At 32.6% G+C, this 22,560-nt stretch overlaps 1 protein-coding gene across 1 annotated transcript in view; it reads left to right on the forward strand.

Annotated features, from left to right (window-relative positions):
- The window catches only part of LOC129217279 (autism susceptibility gene 2 protein-like), a 138,440-nt gene that overhangs the window by 46,086 nt on the left and 69,794 nt on the right, over nt 1-22,560 (forward strand). The window contains exon 3 of the mRNA XM_054851553.1: nt 20,807-20,882. Within this exon, the coding sequence (XP_054707528.1) occupies nt 20,807-20,882 (76 nt within the window). The remainder of the gene's footprint in view (nt 1-20,806; nt 20,883-22,560) is intronic.

Here is a 22,560-nt window from a genome sequence, read left to right on the forward strand (position 1 = left end):
TTAAAAATCAATATACATTCCATCAAACGTTTAAGATAATATCGATACGTTTTCGAGCCTTTTAGTGGTAACTCTTAATTTCATTAAAATATGTAATATAAAATTAAAAAACAGAAACAAAGAAAGGTTGAAAATGATGTCATTTTTTGATAGGTCTTAAGATAAAAATATTTCTGTGTACAATTATTTTGCACTGAAAACAAATCCCAACTAAGCAAGATTGAGTTGAATGGTTTTTCAAGAATATATATACTAAAGCATATTTATAAATTCAATAGATAGGTCAAATTTAGAGTTAAGACTTCCTTTTGACAGACACATGAAAGGTTCTCATATCTCTTTCTCTATAACACAATACTTATCAGAACAATTATTATTGTAAAGTAACCACCATTAGTTCAAAAAGTAAAAATAGTAGGTTAAAAAGAGAAAAACATAGAAAACGTTATATACTCATGCATATAACCAAAATAAATAAATTAAATATTTGAATATTTTACTAAGGAAATAAGAGAAAAATTTAGCACTTTAAATTCATTCTCCTATAATTTAAACCAAATGTGCAGCTAAAGTTTTAAAAAATATTTTTTTCTAAATATTCATTAAACATTGATAATCAATTGCAGATGCACCGAATATTCAGTTGATATTTGGATTGGTATTACATATTTTAAACTTATGAAATTACTTTTATTCACTTGTTTATCCATTCTAGAAAGATGGCATTTTAGAAAGTAATTAACATTAAAGTTATTCATGTAAAACTGAAAGATATTTGATGTTGTAGGTATAGCACTAGATTGTAAATTGAAGACACTATATAACTTGCAATATGCTGTCTGAGATTCAGCAATCGAATTCTTAACTTTCCTTTTAAATCGTTGCACAGATTTTTTAACTTAATAAAAACAATGATAATCTGAACGTTTTTACTAATCTTTAATGCAAGTGCAAAGCTGAATTTAAAAGATCGGAAGGATTCCTTAAAAAAAGCAATAGAGAGACTAACAACAAATTCAACCTGTAAGAAGTGTGAAACAACTGTCTTACGCAAACATTAAAACATAACCTTAATAAAGGTTACTAAATCATTTGAAGTTACATTTCAGATCACTTACCTTTATTTCAGTTAATCATCAATCCATTGCTTACAGAAAGGTGAAAGGTCAAACATTTTCACTTTTCAGTAACGGTCGTTGGAAAACGTAAAGCAAAACATTGGATTGTTGATTTGAATCTCAATCGCTTAGACTGTAGCGCCACCTAGGTTTTTTCTCAGTTGTTCCAGGCCCGGAAGGACCGAAGAAAGCGCGCATTTTTGTCACGGTGGTCCCGTCATTGGGCTTCGAATCCGAAAATGATAGCATAGCCGGAATTCGAGACATAAGGTTTTTGTTGGCGTTGTGCTGTGATAGTCAAAACGGCCTTTGCTAACCAGAAAATCCACCGCAATCACATCGATTTGTCGAAAATGTCAGCCAGTATTTACTGCGTATTCTTTTAAAAACGTTTAGTCTGAACTATTTAGAATAGTATATTCTAAGTGAACGTTGTTGTATAATGAAGAGAGCAAAACCGATAACAAGCTTTTCAAACCTTCCCCCCCCCCCCCCAAAAAAATGTAAATGACGAAAATGGTTGCTCTAAAAAGAGAAAGTTAACGTCCTCTGAAGAAAACGAAGTACAGTCTGCTGAAGCAGCATTAATTCCATCGAACCCTTCTGAAGGAAATTTTATTTTAATTTAAAAGAAAAACTGCATAGCATTACAGGAATAAAATGTTTAAAAACGAAATGAATCTAGACTGTTCTGTACTATTTCTGTTAGCTTGGTTCGCATTAAAAAGTAGAAAATAAACAAGACTTCTGTTTATAACACTCGAAAATTGTTGTTGCTCTCTCAAATAGATATTTATATAAATTCTAAAGGAGGTAATAAAATTAAAAATAAAAACTTGAAAGGAGAACAGATGGTATGCAGCTTTGTGCAAATAACTTTCTACCGCCTATATTTCTTCCCTCTTTTTTAATTCAAATTTTATTAACTGCTTTAGAACTAGCATAAATGTAAATACATATAAAAAGCAACATATAAACATAACGATATGAAAAGTCATTTCATTTTTTGCAGGTTATAATCAAGAAGTCTTTTTTAATTTTATTTCATGCTTTTAGTGCGAACCAAGTTAGTAAAAATAGTCTGACCACCGATGAGATTGAAAGTCAAACATCCAGTTCACAGGCGGAAATGGATCCATCTATTAGCTTTCAGGGATGCCAGCTTTTGTAGATGTGTGTTAGCCTCTAAATTAAGCAGTCACACTGAAATGAACGGAACACGCTCATCAGATATTTGATTTTCCCCCTGATTTGGATAGACTGGTTTTGACTAGACCTGTTGCTAGAAAGTTTCACTTTAAATTAAATGGAGAAAAAGGAAAAAAAAAGTTAAATTTTCCAAAACATTACAAAAAATAAATTAAAAAAAAATTCTTTGATTTTGTTTTGTTTGACACAAGTATCGAACTTGGGGCACCCCATTCCAAAGTATGTAAAAGTTCACACACACACACACACACACACACATATATATATATATATATATATATATATATATATATATATAAAATAAAAGAAGTAACCCCCCCCCTCCCCGAAAGTCGGGTCTAGCTACGCCTCTGCGTGCAACTGTATAGGGGAAAACGCCACAGTCCGAAATATTTGTTTTATTTTATTGTAAAAACAATGGAATTTTTTGTTATTCTTAAGACTGTTAAAAAACTGATGTTTAAAACTTTTATGCTTCTGCGGGTGAAATATTTCCACTGAAAGAGTTTTTTCGATGATGAAACTGTTTTGAAAAAAATATGATAATCGTAGAGAAACGGTAAACACACTTTAAAGTCTTTTTTTCTTTTTCTTTTTCTTTTTTTTTTTTTTTTTGAAAAGTCGTAAATCTGAAGTCTTCAACAGTATCTAAATACGAAGAAAACGACATTTTTAAAGATTTCAAACCATGTTCTCAAATTAAAAAAAAACGATTTCTGTCAGTTATTTCCAGTGTGTTTTTCGTTATGTGTATCGTTTTCAAGTTATGTGTAAACCCTCTAACAAGTCAAATAAAAAAAAAACTGTATTAATTTTTATTTTGCTCGTATTTGAATTCCCTTTTAACGTGAAACATAATTGTTAAAAGTGACTTCAGTATTTTTAAAAATGACTAAATAACATGCAATATGATTTGCATTTACGTTATAGTGACTTTCAGTTGCAGTGACAGACTTTTTCGAACTACAGGGGTTGTTGTAATGAACGTCGACTATAAAATTTTTGATAAGAATCTGTTATGAAGTAATTTCCGACATCGTTAGTTTTGCTGTGCAAATTTTTGACATTTACTATCCGTTGTTTTCTTTTTTTTAATTATTATTTTTTTCGATTTTAAATTAAACATTTTCGCTAGCAGTGGTCAGACAATAAAACTTCATGAATGATAATAACTTTTGAAAAAATAAATAAGAGCTGGGATACTACAATCAATGATCATGTTCTTTCAACATCAAAAACTATCCATTTTATTTTCAATATATAAGCTTTAATAAGCATGTTTTTTTTTTTTTCTTATTCATATTAATTCTCGTACATAATTATTAATTACTTACAACACATTTCATTACAAGAGTACAAACTTAAATTAGTTAAGTAAAACACACTTAAAATGCACTTAAATTCTGAAATGCATTATTATCACGATTACAAAGTTAAATCCTACGTTCGATTTCGTTATAAAGTTGTAGCTCCTTTGGATAAAGCTCTCTAGTTTCCATTTCACAGGCTTCATAGATACTTTTTAATTTTACCCACACAAGTAAAGGATTAATTCGAAACATCGTTTACGCGCTTTGCAGATGATCAGAAATGGAAATGAGTCTCGCTAGACGCTGGCGATGAAATCACGTGGTATTTTCCATTTCTTGCCAAGTCTTTAAATTTGGCGAATTTTCGTAAGATTTCGACAGACTTTGGCCCCCCATATCTCAAAAACAAAAGGACGAGAGCACACAATATTTGGGTCAAATTTTTTTCTAAAGATACTCTTTCGAATGCGACCATTTTTAACTTTTTTCATGATTACTGAACTCGTGATGTTTCCTGGTCAGTAACAGCAAATTCAAATTTAATTAAATCAATGTCATAATCCTTAAACAGTATGCAAAGTGCTGACTTTCTTCACGTCCTCAGTCCACCAATTCATACTGCATATACGTTATTTTGCAAATTTTCGTCTGATTCCTTGGTAAAGAGCTTGTCCATAAATAATGTCCCACTTTTTCCAGCAATTTTAACCCCCCCCCCCCGTCCCCCTTGTCACAAAGTTCGTTTTACAAGCTACTTTTCATAAACATATTCGTATTTAAAAAATGCTTGATGTCACACTTCTTACTCTTTCCTTCCGCCTTGTCACAAAGTCACAATTTCACGACCCCCCCCCCCCTTCCACTTTAAACATTATTCGTGTTGTAGTAATTCACAAAAACTTTTTTAATGTCCATCAGGATTGTCGAATTCATTGAGGAAAGAGAAAGTGCGCGATCATTTCGAGTCAGTTTGAAATTTGTGAATGGCAAGTGGAATGTCCACTTTTGGCCATGAAAGTGCGTGATTGAAATTCTGTAACTTTTGATTGGTTGAATAAAATATAACAAAATAGCATATCAAATTCAAGGAAATTTAAAGCTGCACAACATGGTCATTGACAATGTTCATAATTACTGATCCTGGGAGGCACTAGGAGCAAATATTTGACAAAAACAGAGAATTTTTCCGAAAATCTTCGATTTTTCATAACATATACCCGGAAAACTATTGGAAATCTGACAAATATGTGTAAAAACGGTTTCGTAGGAAGTTTATTTAGCTTGAATTTTTATTTTAAACGCATTTTTTCCACCGTTTCCGACGTTTTTTCGAAAAACCCAAAATTTTCTTCCCCCCCCCCTTCTTCCCACCTTTAGCTCATCCTCTAGGGGTGAGGACTTTTAGGATGTTTACTTACTAACTACCCCTAACGAAATTCTGAAGTCAAAAATTATCACATATTCCATGCACGCTGCCATGTGTTCATTGACTAGACTAATATGTCAGTGTCATTGATTTTTTTTAAGTCATAGCATACAGTGGCGGACTGGCTCGCGGGCCGACGCGCTCTCCCGCCTAAACCTTCGAAGACCCTCTCGCGCTCCTCCGATTTATTTATTTATTTATTTATTTTTTCATTTTTTCCCCCTCGAACCTGTGCACCTTCTAATTTAATTATTAGTTTTTTTTTTTTCTTGCACCCTCAAAACTAATCGCCTTTGTTTCTTCCTTTCATTTTTTTTTCTTCTTTTGTTCTTTCAAACTTGTAGGACTTCGTTTTTTTCCCCCTACAACTTTTTTTTTTTTGTACCCTGCACACTTTTACGATTTGTTTTTCTTTAGCACCTTTAAACTGAGCTCCTTCGAATTTTCTTTTACGCCCTTGAGCGTGTGTACCTTTCTTTTTCTCCCTCGCTCTTGAACCTCTTTTTTACTTCCTTTTACTAAGTTAAGGAAGTATTGTATTCACGAAAAGGTTTTGACCCAAAAATAGGTCTTAATTTCCATTTTGCTCACCCCCGAATGATGTTGAGTTTTTTTTTCAACCCGACCACACGTGGATATATGTCTAAGAACGCATAGACACAAAAAATATCCATTTTGACGATCCCCGAATTAATTACAACGAGTTTTACTCGTAACGTCTGTATGTACGTATGTATGTGCGCATGTGTGTATGTACGTATGTGTGTATGTATCTCGTATAACTCAAAAATCTAGGTATGTCCTAGAAAGTTGAAATTTGGCACGTAGACTCCTGGTGGGGTTTTAGTTTTGCACCTCCCCTTTTGGTTGCATTCCGATGTTCCTAAGGGGGTCTTTTGCACCTTTTGGGGGGGAAATCATTGTTAACATCAATGCAAAGTCAAGCAGTGTTATAATTTGGCAAACACTTGGCGACATTTCGCCAAGCTTTTGGTCGCCACATTGGCGGCAAAAAATTTGGCGTTTTTTTTTTAAATTTGGTTTCATTTTGGCCACTACTGGCGATATTTAGAGAGTTAACCATTATCACATTAACATATCTAATATTGGGAAAATTAATCTGTATAAAAGGTTTTTTTTGCTTCAGTTCGCAACAAACTTGGAGCAAAAATATTTAAAGTGTTTCTTTGCTTAATCCAAGGCACTACTGTTTGATATTTTAAACCGCGACCTTCCTCGAATTTGCGCATGCGTCAGGTCTCTTCCGATTTTATCAAAATAGGGGAGATATTGATGAGAGAGATAACGAATGTGAGGGGGGGGGGACTATTATCATTAAATTGGAGCAAAAGGAAGTCATGTGATGCACACATCAGCTCTTTTAAATTCTATTTTATTTTGCTTCATTTGCGTCCTCGAACGTGTGTGCCTCCGTTTTTTTACTTATGCACCCTCAAACACTGTGTGCCTTCGTGTTTTTTACTTTATGCGACCTCGAGCCCTGTGTGTCTTCGTGTTTTTTTCTTTACGCGCTCTCAAATCTGTGCGTTTTTTTACATTTTTCTTAGAGTTTTTAAACTTATGTGTCTTTGTGTCGTCGTCGGTTTTTTTTCCGCTTCCGTTTTCTGAGCAATCACGATTGCTTATTGTTCTCATTTGACCGTTTTTGGCATCCGTGCCTTTTTCAACTTGGACCAGAAGCCTATGCAGCACTACCGCCCACCGTCCTCTGCTGGTGGCGCGGCGCGGCTGCTCCGGTTTTGAGCTATCCGATCTCCTGGTCGGAGGCGTCCATGTCCTACACACACGCACCTTCACACACATACACACACACGACTTCACACACATACACTCACACACGCTTACGTGCATACACACAGGTCTACGCACACACACAACTATGCACACGTAACCGCCCAAGAGAGGCAGGCTTGGGGGGGGGGGGCAGGAGCCATTTCTAGAAACAATAACTCCAATGAGTAGGGTCCTGTCTCAGTTCGTGATTGCGAAAAACATAATTTGGATTCAAAATTTCAGAATTCAAATTAATTTTTTTTTAAATTCATTCTTTAATTTTTTATTTATTTTTTGCACCTCCGGGTTTTTTCCCCCCTTTGCGGCTCTTTTTTTTTTTTTTTGTGCCTTTGGGTTTTTTTTTGGTTCCCTTTTTTTGCGCCCTTTAGGGAGTCAAGGTGAGCGCCCTCTCTCTTGGGGGACCAGACCGCCCCTGATAACATATGCTATTATCTTTGTTACCAAAGCTGAGGATTTTCCACGAAGTCGCTCCAATTGGGTGTTTACTGCATTTTGTACTTCAATGGCTCAATTTAATTATTTCAGGGAACTTTTTTCATTTTATTAATATAACTTTCAGAGAAATTTTGATGATTGGGAATCTGGCGATCCCTTTCAATTGGCGTCAAATTTTCTCCAGATTCATGCAATTGAAAGCAAGGACATATTTTCTTACCGCACTACCATTTTCCAAAAACTAAAAAAATACATCAGTTCAATTAATTCTTTATTTTATTCATTCAGAAACTACACAGCTTCACACACATAGAACACTGCATACTAAGCGCCTTCGCAACGCCAGAGATCGAATACGTTACTTTGCGGTGATTAACTGATTTTGTGGTACTTAGGCAGAGTTTGAAAGCAGTTTTTTCTTCTGGATTGGACAATATCGATGTGAATCTTCAGTGGGCAGAGTTAAGGAAAAGCTAGCGAAAACGGTTGGTGATCACGTTTCTTTTAAGAGAAAGGGTGTCAACACTAAAATTTGGCCAATGTGGTTCTCTAGGGAAACTAAAGACGCTCTAAATTACAAGCAAGCCGCTTTTCATAGGTTTAGAGAAACTGGTCACAGTGCAGATAGGCTCCAATATTGTAAGGCAAGGCGTAAATTTAAGTATTTGGTACGGATTCAGAAAAGAGAGTTGGAGCAAAGACTGGCAGATAACATAAACAGGAATCCCAAGAGGTTTTTTGCATACGCTAATTCGGGGAAAGTTCGAAATAGTCATATTGGGCCACTGGTTGATGAGCACGGAATTTTAATTCAGGACGATAGTGATATTGCTAATGTTCTTAATAATTTTTTTTCGAGTGTTTTTAACGATAACTGTATCTTCAACAGTTGACACGAATATGACACAAAAGCTATAGTACAGCTTGGGGACTTTGTATTTTCCAGGGATGACGTTTTACTTCATTTGAAAAAAATTAAAGAGACTAAGGCTCCGGGGCCTGATAATATTTATCCAAAAACTTTAGTTGAAGGTGCGGAGGAATTAGCAGATGTAATCGTAAATATTTTCAATGCTTCTTATAACTCGGGGACAGTGCCAGAGGACTATGGAAGCTGGCTAACATTACACCGCTCTTCAAGAAAGGGTCTAAAGGGAGTGCGGGAAATTATACACCTGTGAGTCTAGCTTCGGTGGTTTGCAAAACTTTTGAAACATTGATGAAAATTAAGATAGTAAATTTTCTAGAGACTAATAATCTATTGACTAGTTTTCAGCACGGTTTCAGGAAAGATAAATCTTGTGCAACTAATTTAATACATTTCTATGACAAAGTTACCATGGCTTTTGGACAATAAGAAGCCTGTAGATGTTGTTTACATTGATTTTCAAAAAGCTTTCGATAAGGTACCGCATGTTGCTCTACTTAGCAAATTAGCTGATATAGGAATAGGAGAGAAAACTTTCATTTGGGTAAAAAACTGGCTGACCGGAAGGAAACAAAGGGTAGTTGTAAGGGGAAATTATTCTAATTGGAGTGAGGTTTTAAGCGGAGTTCCTCAAGGATCAGTGTTAGGGCCTGTTTTGTTCATTGTTTTTATGAACGATATTCACAAAAATATTTCTGGGAACATGAATTGTTTTGCTGATGATGTCAAAGTTATGGGGACTGTAGAAAATGAAGAACAAGCAAAACAGCTGCAAGAGGATCTAGATCATATTACGGAGTGGGCTGATAAATGGGGTATGGCTGTTAATGTTGGGAAATGTCAAGTGCTGCATTTAGGGCATGGAAATAAGTGTACAAGTTATTATTTGCAAGGTTCAGTCATTAGTCAGGCAGACAAAGTTACTGATCTGGGCGTCTTAATAAGTCAGGATTTAAAGTTTAGCCAACAGTGCAGCATTGCTATTAACAAGGCAAATAAGATGCTTGGGTTTATCAATAGATTATTTCAAACAAATCTAAAGAAGTTCTTCTGCCCTTATATAGAAGTTTGGTAAGACCTCATTTGGAGTATACTGTTCAGTTTTGGTCTCCTTATCTTAAAAAAGACATTAATGTATTGGTAACGGTTCAAAGGCGAGCTACAAGGCTAATAAATGGACTTTCTCACTTAGACTATGATTCCAGGCTTAGAAGGTTAAAAATGTACAGTCTTGAGCAAAGAAGAGACCGAGGGGACATGATTCAGTTGTTTAAATTTATTAAAATGAAAGATGTTACGGGGCTGAAGTTTAGCACTGAAAGCAGGACAAGGGGTCATTGTTTTAAGCTTTAAATCTCAGGCTAACATGGATATTAGGAAAAATTATTATTATAGCAGGGTAGTGGAACCTTGGAACAGTTTACCGGAAAAGGTGGTAATGAGCAAGGAAGTAGATAGTTTTAAGAGGGCCATTGATCTTCACTGGGGATTGTAAATTGACTAGGACCAGTCTAGCTGGGCCCAAAGCCTGTGGCTGGTCGTCACTTTTGTATTTGTATTTGTATTAATAATTCTTCCGAAAAAGGTAAAACATTCCATTCCACTTGTTTTCTTTGTGGTAAATTACAGGCTTCAGACAGTTTGTGATGTAATGTAATTTCAGAAGAATGGAAGCGAAAGCTTCCCACAAACACGATGAAAAATTACTGTCATTCACAAAGCGTCAAAGCAGTTCTAAGTTACGGCATTTGTTTGTTTTACCTTTTCCATCCGCCATTAGAAAGTGGCTGCAGCGCCCCCAACAGTTTATTGGAGTTGCGACTTGCCTCCGGACACACACAGGAAAGATTTACAGCACAAGAGAAGGAAATTGCATCAGGGCACCGGCAGGATTCGAATCCACAAACTCCGGTATAAAATACGAAGCTTCTACCACAGAGCAACGGAGGTCCCCAATTCAATTAACTCCTACAATTAATCCTACAAACAACTCCTACTTGCATGTGATTTCTTTTTAAGCCAGGCCTCAGATTCCCAAAAATTCTTCGATCCGAATTGTAAACTGTAATTGTGCCTGAAAATCAATGTAAACACAGCGCGGCTTTCAAACTTATTAAAGAGAATTACAATGCCATTGTAGTAAACATCAATTTGAGGGAAAATAATAATAGAATATCAGTTTTTTAGAAGTTCTTAAAGAATATAGTTGGAGTATATTTTTCTGTGAATTCGTTTGCCATACTGAACGCGATGTGGGAAGTAACCAGCTTTTTAAAGGGGTTGTTATGTCAGGGTTTCCACGACCATACGTCCTGTTGTTCCACTGCACATTGTATCGGGACGCAGAAATGTCACGTTGGCGGTCGAACAACTTTTGGGCGATCTAGAATAGCTACTTGATTTTTTGTTTTCAAACTAATAGAAAATAAAGATGTTTTGAATTTTTATGAGAATAGAATTATATCAAAAAATGAGATGTTTTGTAACGGATGTAATTCAGCAATGATGAATTGAAAACAAAGAATTGTTCAGATGGCTATGTTTTTCTTAGCAGGAAGATAATTGAGATAACAGTTAGCGAGAAAGAAACATATTTAGTGGGGGTTCTGGTTCACTTCAAGTTAACTGAAATTAAATTTATTTATTTGTTTATTTATTTTTGCCTTATGAAATACTAACTAAAGCATCAGATTTCGAAAAACAGTTTTTTGGGGGTCGCATACCCTAGCAGATTGGACAAATTACATAAATGAAGAAATTTTAAATTCTTTAAAAAAAAGGTAGGGGGGCGGGATCAAGTTGTTGAAGTAAATAAGTCTTAATTTCGAAAACGTTAGTATAGTAGGAGCACACTGTTGAAGGTTAGTGGGTTTTTTGAACAAGGATAGGATAATTTTTTATTGTTTGCTATTGACAATTGCAAATATATATATATATATATATATATATATATATATATATATATATATAAGGTGATAATATTTTCTAAGAGTGGGATGTATATGCACTGCCTCATGTGAAACGTGAAAATTGAGAACAAAAAAGCGGTAGGTAAGTGAACTGAAATTTATTTTCAACCAGTATTGTGTGTTTAAATATTTATTGATCATGTATTTTTATCTGAATTTTTCCTGAAGACGCCAAAAGAGCATCGCTAAAAATGATATACAATATGTATCCTTGTACATTGAACTCTTGGGGATGCTTTTTTGGTGCCAACTAGAAAAAGTTGCCAAAATGACGCTTACTATGACAGTTCCAGGGAAATAGAAAACAATAAGTGTTAAAGTTCTCAGATTATGTTTAATTATCGATAGTGACTAAGTGTATGTGGGTCTATTTTAATCTGTTCATTTCTGTTCTTTGTAAAAAGCACAAACTGTTTATTTATTTATTTATTTATTTATTTTAATATAAGCATTCTATTGCCTGAAATTCTATTGTGTCCTGTTTTGAGGAAAAACTTTTCTGGTCATCTTATGTTAAGAGATTATTAAGTATGTTTACATAGTGAACAAATACTTCATAATTTGGAATTTGAGCATAAAATTAAGGCATTTTTTTGAAGGTTTCTTCGACAATTGTGTAGATTACCACTATTGATCTACAGATGAATTGAAAGACAAGTCACAATACAGCCTTTCAATTTTTAATCACAAAGCAGGATTTGGAGGAAAGCTGAGAATGCTTTCAATTGGTACACGTTTACTCTGAAGAACTTACAGCTATATGCTGTTTTTTTTTTATTAAAGGAGACAACTCAATCATAATTATGTAGAATTTATATCAATACAAGGATAGTCAAGTATTGTAACAGTTACTGAAACCTGAACCCCAAGCTATTAGGTTTCATTAATCTAAAAATAATGGAAATTTAAAGTAAATTGATTTGAAAACACCTTTTTGTTGTTAAAAAATAAAGCTCTTTGAATTGAAACTGGTCAGAAACACAAAACTTACCCAATTTCCTTAAAAAAAATGCATCAACCGTGTTATGTCATTCCTCCAAATAATTTTTTTTCCCTTCTACAGCACTGAAGATAACTTTAAAAAAAAAACTAAAATGTCCAAAAACTGATTTTTTTTTGGTTTTCTAATCAAATGAATAAATATTTATATTTGAATAGTTTATTCTTAAAAATATTAGTACAACTGAAATGGTGTCCATTTAAATTAACAATTACAATAATTCATTATTTGTAAAAGTGAGACAAGTAATTGTAAACAAAACATATGTTGATTAATACTTACCAATGTTTTAAAATGTTTTGAAGTACAAACCCTTAAATATTTCACATTAATAAATAATGCTCTTTCAAAATTAATGGTTCAGATTAAAAAATGTCTTTGATTTTTCAGATTGAATCAGTCATGCAACCTTTTTTTCTTAATGATAACATCATTCAAAGTATTAAAGAAGCTCTATGTCGGAGAATGAAATTAGGTTTGTCGAACTGTGAAAAAAATGATGCTTTGCCAATGACTGTCACATTTCAGACGGAGCGTTTTCATGGTTCAGGTATATTATTTAGTTCTGTTTGGGGGGGGGGGGGGGCATATTGAACTTTTGATTGTAAATAAACTATGAACACTATTTAAATATTTGTAACACGGACGCCCATATGGAGGGGGGGCAAGTGGGGGCTCAAGCCCCCTGAAATTAGAACTTTCTTGCTTTTAGTACTTTTTTCTTTGCAAAAATGTAAAAGCATTTCTTCTCCAGCAATTAATGAATAAGTTACTAAAAACATCAAATTTTAATAACTCTAATTTGTAGTGAAATCGGTTTCTATGGGGAAAATATCTTGCTAAACCATGGGGAAAATATCTGAGCCGTGCCTTAAAATTTTGCATATGGGCTCCCTTGATTTGTAACTCAGTAGTCCCTTGTTTTATGTGAGGATTACTTTCTAAGAAAATTCCACCTAAATGAAAAAACTGCAGAAATTAAGACTAAATACAATAGTAGTGTTGATATATGGGTTAAATTCCATAGATTAAGAAAATGTTTCACTCTAAAAGTATAGATATAAGTAGTATGTACTATTTATTTTGATAGATCTGCATAACATGCCTAAAGAAAACATGAATTAAGCTGGTGTTTGTAAAAAAGAACTGGTTATGATCACCTTTTAGCAGCCATTATTTTTCTCTATAGGTAGTTCTTTGCATAGGCGGATTTAGGACCGAGTTCCTGGGGGGCAGGATCTTTTTTGAGCAACATTTTTAATCCCCCCCCCCCATGTTTTGGTTTGTTTTCCTGTGATGCATAAGGCCATGCTTTACTTTTTTTGTGTGTTGTTTTCATAGAGGGAGTTGGTATCAAGAGAGTAAAGCAGGGCTCCCTTTTGAGTGGAATATAGAATATCTCAAATTTTAGGGTGTTCGGGGGTTTCTCCCCGGAGGAAATTTTGTAAAATGGCTATAAAATTCTGCATTTTGAAGCCTTATAAGGGTTAATTGATAGACAAAAATCTCGGGAAAAAATAGACAAATAATTTTTTTAAAAAAGTTTTATGATTTAAATGGGCTTTGTGATGTAATTTCATACTTTTGAAAGAAATGTGTACGGATTTAGAAAATAAGTAACATGAGAGTAACATACTACTTATTTGAACAATTCATAATTTATACACTTGATAAGAAATAAAATTGAAACACACTTTGCTTAGGAGTTTCAAAGACTTGTCTAATTATTTTTAAGGTTTGGTTGGTTAGATTGGGTGTTTTGGCACAAGAGCCCTAGTAGGTTATACTGCGCCAATTCTTTTCAAGGATTTTAGAACATTTAATAATTTAAGGCACCTCATTTGCATTTTCCAGTCTCTGAAATTGAGTACTAGATTATACAGTTATACAGTATTGTTCAAACTTTGTAAAAAAACAGCTATTTTAAGTTTAAAAGAAAAAAGAAACTAGAGAATTCTCATTACAATAACCTTTTTTTAAATTATAAGCAGTGCAGAAAAACGAAAAGGAATGGAGGTAGTGTATCCTTTTTTTTTCTGGGCTAAACAGATTAACAATATGCAGTACAAGCTAGATAAAAGCAATCAATACAAAAGAATTTCCAAAATACTGCATTCAGGATTAAATAAATAGCAAGATATGAAGCATGTGAATCAGAAAAATTTATTTCAAGTAATAAGTTACAAACGTAAGAAGCATGATTTTTACTTTTTTGATGCAGGATGTAGCAAGGAGCTGAATTTGATATATTTTGGCATTCCTCCCCCTACCATTTGTTAGAAATTTCAAAATTTAAGGTTTGTAGCCACATGTTTTCAAATATTCGAGGCTTTCAAACTCTTGAAAATGAAATTAGTTTTTTCAAGCACTTTCCATTTTTTAAGAAGCAAATCATGCAATTTTTTGCGAGTTACGGGCCCATTTCAAAGTAGTGGCCCTAAGCTATAGCTTGTTTATCTTATAGGCAAATCCGTCCCTGTATGTAATTCACTCTTACCTGCAGATTTTTGTAATTTTTACAAAAATTCGTCAGTTTTTACGGTTAAAGGATTTTTACAATTTTACCAATCTGAAAGTGTGAATCCATAAGGTTCTTCAAAATCTTTCGTCTGTAACAACACAAAATATCTAGGTTCTGAAATCACACAAATTGAAAATAAACATTCTGAAAAGAAAGAAAACAAATTATAACGAGTAGATCGTTCTGTTAGTGCAAATGGGGGAGGGGAGGTTCTCTTTGTTTTAGGTTCTAATTTGTAAAAATAATCGTCAATTATTATAAGTGTTGCAGATGAATACATAGCTCATTTAGCTTATATTTCCATTTATATACTTGTACAAATGGTTTTCAGTCAAATAGTGAATTTAGACATATTTTCAGCACCCTAGTGACAGCTGTACTATTTGTATTTAATGTTCTTCTTTTTTTTCTTTTTTCCCATCAGAAAAGGACATTCGCTAATCTCTTCATTTTCATTAATCTATTAAAAAAAAGATTTTTTTTTGTTTTAAGATTTTTTCTGCACTATTCAAAAAAAAAAAAAAAAAATGATTTTTTAAAAAAAATTTGGAAGATGTGTTGTTACTACATAAAGTCCTCCCAAAACTGGGGTGGCATTGCCCCCCTCTGCCCCCCCCCCCATAAATCCGCCCATGGTTCTTTGTAGGGCATTAAAACATCTATGATCACTTGTGTTACTTCCATGACAGGAACTTCCTTCAGAAAATAACAAATCAGTAAGATTATTAGTCATTGTCAAGGAATGGCTCAAAATTTTCAGTGTGGAAGTTTTGATTGTGTGTTATCAATGTTGCTATCCTCCTTGTTATCATCCTTCTCTGTCACTATCATCGGTTGTAAGAGTTTCGGCCAGTAACTAGTAGTTTTAATCATGGATAAAAACCGGCTTGGATAAAATAAGTTTTGTTCAGTTTTGGCATTGGACGTGGATGTAGGAAATAATAAACTTTCAAAATAAATGAGTGCATATTTAAAATAAACATGAAACATCAATCCCATAATCAGTCACTATTCGTTTTTTAAGTAAACTGTTAATTTTACACCTTATGCAAGTAATAATAATGGCATGTTCTGCATGATTACATCATAAGGGAAATATGTGATAATTTTTTAAAAATATGTTCCGAACAGTATTAATTACACAATAATTCTTGTTTCACAGTTTCATGTGTATAAAATGAATTTCAAATTTGATCAAAGTTGATTACTTATTTTTTAACACATTGAATACATATTGCAAGTTTTGTGAAGAATAGCAACTAATATATGTTTTTTAATAATGATAGGCATGATTTTTATTATGCATTAAAATGTGCAACATTATGCATACATACCGTATGGCTATACATATTAATGTGCATTAATACAATACAGTTTCGACTAGCTTTATGACAGTTAAATCCAGTTTTGACCGGTTTTAACCGGTTTTTACTAGAGGCATGGCCAGAATCAGTTTTGTGTGGCCAAAACTATAACCCTGTCGCTTCTAAAAGCTCTCCTTCCAGTGAGCTCTGAATTGTGTGAGTTTAATGACTATACTTCTGGAAAGAGTTCTAGAATCAATCGTAAATTATGTCTCCAGTTTCCCAAGCTCACTTATTAGCACACCAAAATGCAGTTTATTGTACGCTATCTGCAATCTAGAAAGTTTACACTTTGAAGGAGGGGAAAAATTTATGCTTGCAATGTTGCAAATTTGCATAAAATCAAAACTCATCTGCATGGGCAGAATTGAAGGGGCAAGCCCTTTGAGTGGTTATTATCCCTCTCAAAGGAAAAAAAAAATGCATGTGAGATTTAAAGCGTACTTTCTACATCTCTAAAATAGTTATTTTCGTTTTTCCAAAATTAATTACTCATAACAATCTTTTTTTTTTTAAATGCGACATTGCACTTTCTGAAGGATTTCCACCTCTTCCCTCAGCGTCAACAAAGATGGCCTACTTGTGTTTTTCAGAGTATATCAAAGTTTCCCCAAGGAGCCCATGACCTCCTTATTTCATCAAAGATTACTTAATAAATTAACTTAAGAAAAAAGTGGGATAGTTCCCAACTTTTTTTCCTCTAACATTACCGCAAATTGTCTAAAATTGTAATTTCTGACGTCAATTTAAAATATTTCTCAGGGGGAGAAGGGCCCTGAATATCCCCTTTTATGATTTTTTTTCTTTTAATGCCATTAGATATTGATTAAAACTGTTTTTAAGGCTTCAATGTAAGAAGAATTCTGCATTAGATACCATCCAAATCATCCCTCCTCTGACTTAATGCATTACTATCCTTTTGATCTTTAAATTTTGGAGTTGTTACCCTCCTAGTCACCTAACCTGGTCACAAAATTCCAACACTACCCATACTCATCTGCTTAAAATAAGGAACGTAAATCATTAACCCTGTATTATCAAATCTGCATAAAATAAACTTGCGTAAAATGCGAGTCTAGTCGACTGTACTAACTACAAGAAATCAATCTAAGCTTTGAGGTTTAAAAAAAAAAAGTTACTTATGCTTTAGACTTGTTTGATTATTCTGATAATCCTGCTTTTTTCTTTCATTAAGTATTTGTTAAAAATTAAACACCAGATAGCACATAGTGGACTTAGATTACATTTTAATTAAATGTAATATATAAAGAAAATGGCATTAATTGAGTACAGTCAAACTTGTTTATAACAAGCTCTGATTTAATGAGAACCTATGTTTAACAAAGAAATAAGAAACATTTGGTTGGTACAATGTTAAGTCTATGAGAGCATAGCTCGTTTTGAATGAGCAAACCCTGGATATAGCAAGCAATACTTATGGGTACAAATGTCGATTTTTCAGGACATAAGTTTTCTCTAAAGAACAATGACATAAAAAAGAGACAATAAAACACTGTGACAATAAACATCTTTCATGCTGTATAAAAAAAAAAAAAAATGAAGTAAACAAGTATGAGTTTGTATAATTTTTTTATAAACTTGTTAATGAGCTCTCTGCTTTAACGAGCAAATCCCGTTCACTCTCATTTTAAGTGAGTGAGTTTGACTGTAATTATTTTTTCTAACTGTATAATTTTCTGTAAGGACTAATAATAATAAAAATATAATCATTTTAGATAGTGATTGCACAAAGTAGTTTGGCCGACACCCCAAATACCAAAGCTTTGGTTGTTGTACATTGAGCTTTTTTACAAAAAATGTTTATAATATCATAACTCTTGCCTAAATGGAACTATTAAGAAGAGTTATGGATTTTAATTAGAAACTCGACTGCATATTTATTTATCAGATGTAACCCATTGCTTGTATTTTTGAAGAAATACTTTATCTATCAGTTAATGTCATTAATAGGCTTGAATCTCATTGTGATTTCATTAATCACTGCCAGTGTTAGTATTGTTATGCATAGAAATAATCGTTGAAGGTGTCTAATGCTTCATATTGTATCATTTTAACCGCAGTTAATTTCATCCTTGAAAAATATATATTTTTGTATTTGAGATTTTATTAATATATTTCATTGTACCTCTCTTCCAAAGAAGAAAGAAAAAACAAATCACGAAATAATATTTTCTCAGTCTTTAACTGCATTTTGATTTTCTTTACTACTTTACCTTTAGTAACAACACTATTTTTTAATTTTTGAATTTACTTGAATTATGTATAATTGATCCAAATCATGTTTTCTAATTTTGGCATTTTAATTTTAGAAGAAGGAGATTATGTTGGTATATGTGTTCATGATAACCTTCTCATTTTGACACTTGTGAAATTGAAACAAAACTCACCTCCTCAAATAACAAAAGCTTATTATGAAGTAGATGCAAGCACATTTAAACATTCTTTTAAAAAGGTATTTTTACTGTAGTTCCTTTGACAAAGCTTACCTGTTCATACATGAGTAAAAGATATTTGATATTTTTATATGTTATAGTTTATTGACAAAATGTAAAAAAAGAAAAAAAAAAAATGATTTTTTTTGAGGAAAAAAATATTTTGATTTAAATCAAATTTTTTAAATTTCTTTAAAGTTACTTTAGAAACTTCAGTTATCAGATAATTAACATTTATGAATATTAACCTTAAAATTGATATTTTAATAAATTAAAAAATCATTATCTGAGGCAGTGAGGAACAAAAGGATGTATGTGCTATAATTAAAAATTTGTACATAACCAGTACATTTAGTAGGTGAACCTCTCCTCTGTCTTGGAGCAAGAGGTAGTACTAATAGCCCTGGTGGGTGCTGCTATACAGTATAACTTAGAATTTTTTTTCAATGAAAGTGTACCTAGCCCTGCAACTTTAAATGCGTTACTCAAAACTTGAAAATGTCCACTTACATTCCTTTGCTTCTTACTGCCTCATATGTCAAGTATTATTTCACCAAAATCTTACGTAATGTGTTATAAAACCAATTTAAATTCAAATACATATGATTTAAATCAAACTTAATGCAGGTAGCATCTAGTAGTATAGAGTATGCATGCAGAAAAATAAGGGAAAAGAACCAAATAGTGTTGCAAAAGAAAATACAACAATGTTAATCACACAAATTTGCAGGTAACTGCATATACATATTTTAGAATTTCAAGGAACCACTTTTTCAATGCAGAAAAGTGAGCTTTTAGATGTAAAGTCATTGGGATGACTTTTACAGGAGGACCTTACGTCCAGTAACACTCACTCAAAAAAAGGGGGGGGGGGCAAAACTGGTGAAATTCAAAATTTTAAAATTTTTTTTGAGGTTTAAGTTTAAAAAAGATTTAAATCAATGATTTTTCAAATAAAAAAAAAAGAGAATCAATTTAAATTTCATATTTAAAATTACTGAGAATGTGAAAACCTTAAGTTTTGTTCCTGTAAGTATTGTGATAATCACTACATTTGCATGATTGATTACAATACAATGTTGGTTATTTTTGAATAGCAAAGCAAAGGTTTCTCACAAGCTAAAATTTTTTAAGAAAACTGGAAATAGCAAATTTCTTATAATTTGCAATTGATGGTCTAAAGAACAAGATTTAGTGTCATTTGAAGATGAGTCATATGAAAACAGAACTAACTAGGTGCTGGCTTTGCACCCAATTAGGTTGGTCAACAAACAGAGTTTAAAACAACCAGAATGATTAAGTGGCCTCATGCAACTATTATTAACTGTGATTATTTAAATTACACGCTTAAATTACTTCTAGTTAACTGTAATTACTTTAACTACAAGCATAGCTATTCTGTCATTAAGTTTTTTTTTCTTTTTAATGCAAGGTACTGACCACTTGCTAAAATTGGTAACTTTTAACTTTGATACATGTTGTAATATTAGGATGTGTTTGGTTTTTATCAGGGAATTTCTCCAAATGAAAGCCAAACAAGAAACATCCGAGTTTTCCTGTAAGTTTTAACGAATAGACCCAAAACAATATTATCGTTGAGTTGGAGTCATAGCAATGCATTGAATACTGTTTAAAATTCAATCCTTGTAAAGTGTAGTGAGAATTAGTGTAAAAATCATTGTGGTAAAAAATGCAGGATAAGAATGTATTTACTGCAACTTAAAAATTTGTGTTTCAAGTTATAAAAGTCCCTAACTATCACATTATATTTGAGATTGTAAACTTTAATTGTTCCATATCATTTTTCAAAAATTACTTCATTTTGATATTTTTGAATTAAGTTTAACAGATATATTAATTACAGCAATTAAGGTACTTTGCTTTTTAGTTTCTAATTTCTTTATAAATGAGGCATAGGTGAACTTCTCTGTTTGGTGCAAGAGATAGCACTAGTAGCCCTAGTCAGTGCTGCTGTACAGCATGAATTAAAAAATCTATTCAATGAAAACCTACCTAGGACTAGAACTTTTACTCAAAACTTGAAAATGTCCACTTACACCATTTTTCTTCTCACTGCCTCAAATGACAATTTAAATGTTTAATGTTATTTTTATTCCGTATTTTGCTTTAAATAATTCATTTTTTTTTTCCAAAATTCATTAACATTGAGCAATTTCACGATTTGTTCCTAAACTTTTGTAAATTTTATTAATATCATTGCTTTTGTAAATTAATCCTTCATTGCTTCTGTGTTTTAGATTTATAAAACTTTTGCTGATTGCATAAAGAAGTTCTTTGTTGATAATGAGCTTGATGGTCAAAATATTGCTGCAGGTCAGTACTTATATTTTTGACTTGCAATGTTATGGAATAACATAAAATGCAATTTTTTTAATTGGAAAATACTTTCAAAATTCGTTTCCGGAGAACAAATTAAAATATTAATAGTAATATATTAATATATTTTTAGTTTTTATTTAATTTCAACTTTCTACCATATTTGAAGAAAGTTTTGAAGGAAAATTAAAAAGTAAATCACTTGGTAAAAATGCTTTATCTTTTCTCCTATGTTTTTACTTTCTATTCTTATTAAACATTCATTTTGTAAATCCAATTTAAACTATATGTGGGAAAGTAATGTTTTTTTTAATTTTTTTATTTTTGTGTTGTATTATACAAAGGCTATTGCAGTGTTAAATGTAGTTAAAGCTTTAAGTTCTAAATTTTAAAAAACAATTTTGTCATTTTCCATTGTGATTTTAAGTATTGTTTCCAAAATTTTACATGTTTTTCTAGCATTACTTTTGACCAGTAAAGGCTGCGATTATTTATGTACTGCCTTTAAGTAAGGCTGAAAGATTTATAGTTTATTTCAAATCATTTAGTTAAGCTGTACATGGTTAATGAACTTTGATGAACCTTTTTTTTTGTTGGAAATATTTAAAAAAAAAATCTTTGGAAATTAAGATCTTTCATCATTTTTTCAAGTCTTATTTTCTTTTATTTAAAACTAGCTGGGTTGCCCGTTGTTGTACAGTCCTACCTCAAAAATAAGAGTTATGTCAAGTGACGCATCATGTTCAGCAATCAGGCAAAAAAAAAAGAGTACAATTTCCCGTCAATGTGTAGGGAAACAGCAGCTTTTTGACTCATAGATTGATTTTAGACATATTTGGATTTTTTAATCCTCAACTTCAGTCCTAAAACTTCAGACATTTTTATATGTATTAACCAGTATCAAGCATGATATTTCCATGTTGGCATGGCCATTAGAATGATGATCATTAGTTAGATGAATTCATATGTGTTTATGAATTTTGTTCAAAATTTCAGAAAAATATTTAAATACTTAGACCCAGCGGTTCCCAACCTTTTTAGTTTTACGGCCCACCAAGTTTGAGAGAAAACAGTGTTGAGGCCCACTAACTACTATATATTACTTGCACAGCCTAAATTTACTTTCTCGGGGGGGGGGGGGGAGCATCTGCTTCTGCTTATAACTGTCCTTACGTGTAAATGATATACCGTATTTGAACTGAAAGCGTTAAAAACGAGTTCTGGATGTCATTTTCCTCCTCCCCTTATGCTGCACCACTGATATAAATAACTTCTACACAAGAAATTTTTTTAAAATAATTTTTAAGGAGGAAAATAACTTTATTGCATTCACTTAGCTGGCACAGCTCTAAGGAAACTCAAAAACAAGTCATCAAAGTTAAAGCTCCATGAGATTTTTGACGCTGTTACGAAAGAGTTGATACCTAGATTGAAACTGGATAGTCTCAAATAACTCGCAACATTCTATGAATTTCTACATTATTTTTTGAAAAAACTGCAATGAAAAGTTTCATTCAAATAGGTAGGTTGTTGAAACGCACCTCCAGTCTCTCAACGGGGGCACCCACATGCAAAATTGCAAGGGGCAGTGGGGGGGAGGAAGGTCAGATATTTCCCCCATAATTTAGCAGGATTTATTAAAATTTGACATTTTTAGTAACTTATTCATTAACGT

This window comes from Uloborus diversus, chromosome 1 (assembly GCF_026930045.1).
Source record: "Uloborus diversus isolate 005 chromosome 1, Udiv.v.3.1, whole genome shotgun sequence".
Lineage (NCBI taxonomy): Eukaryota > Metazoa > Arthropoda > Arachnida > Araneae > Uloboridae > Uloborus > Uloborus diversus.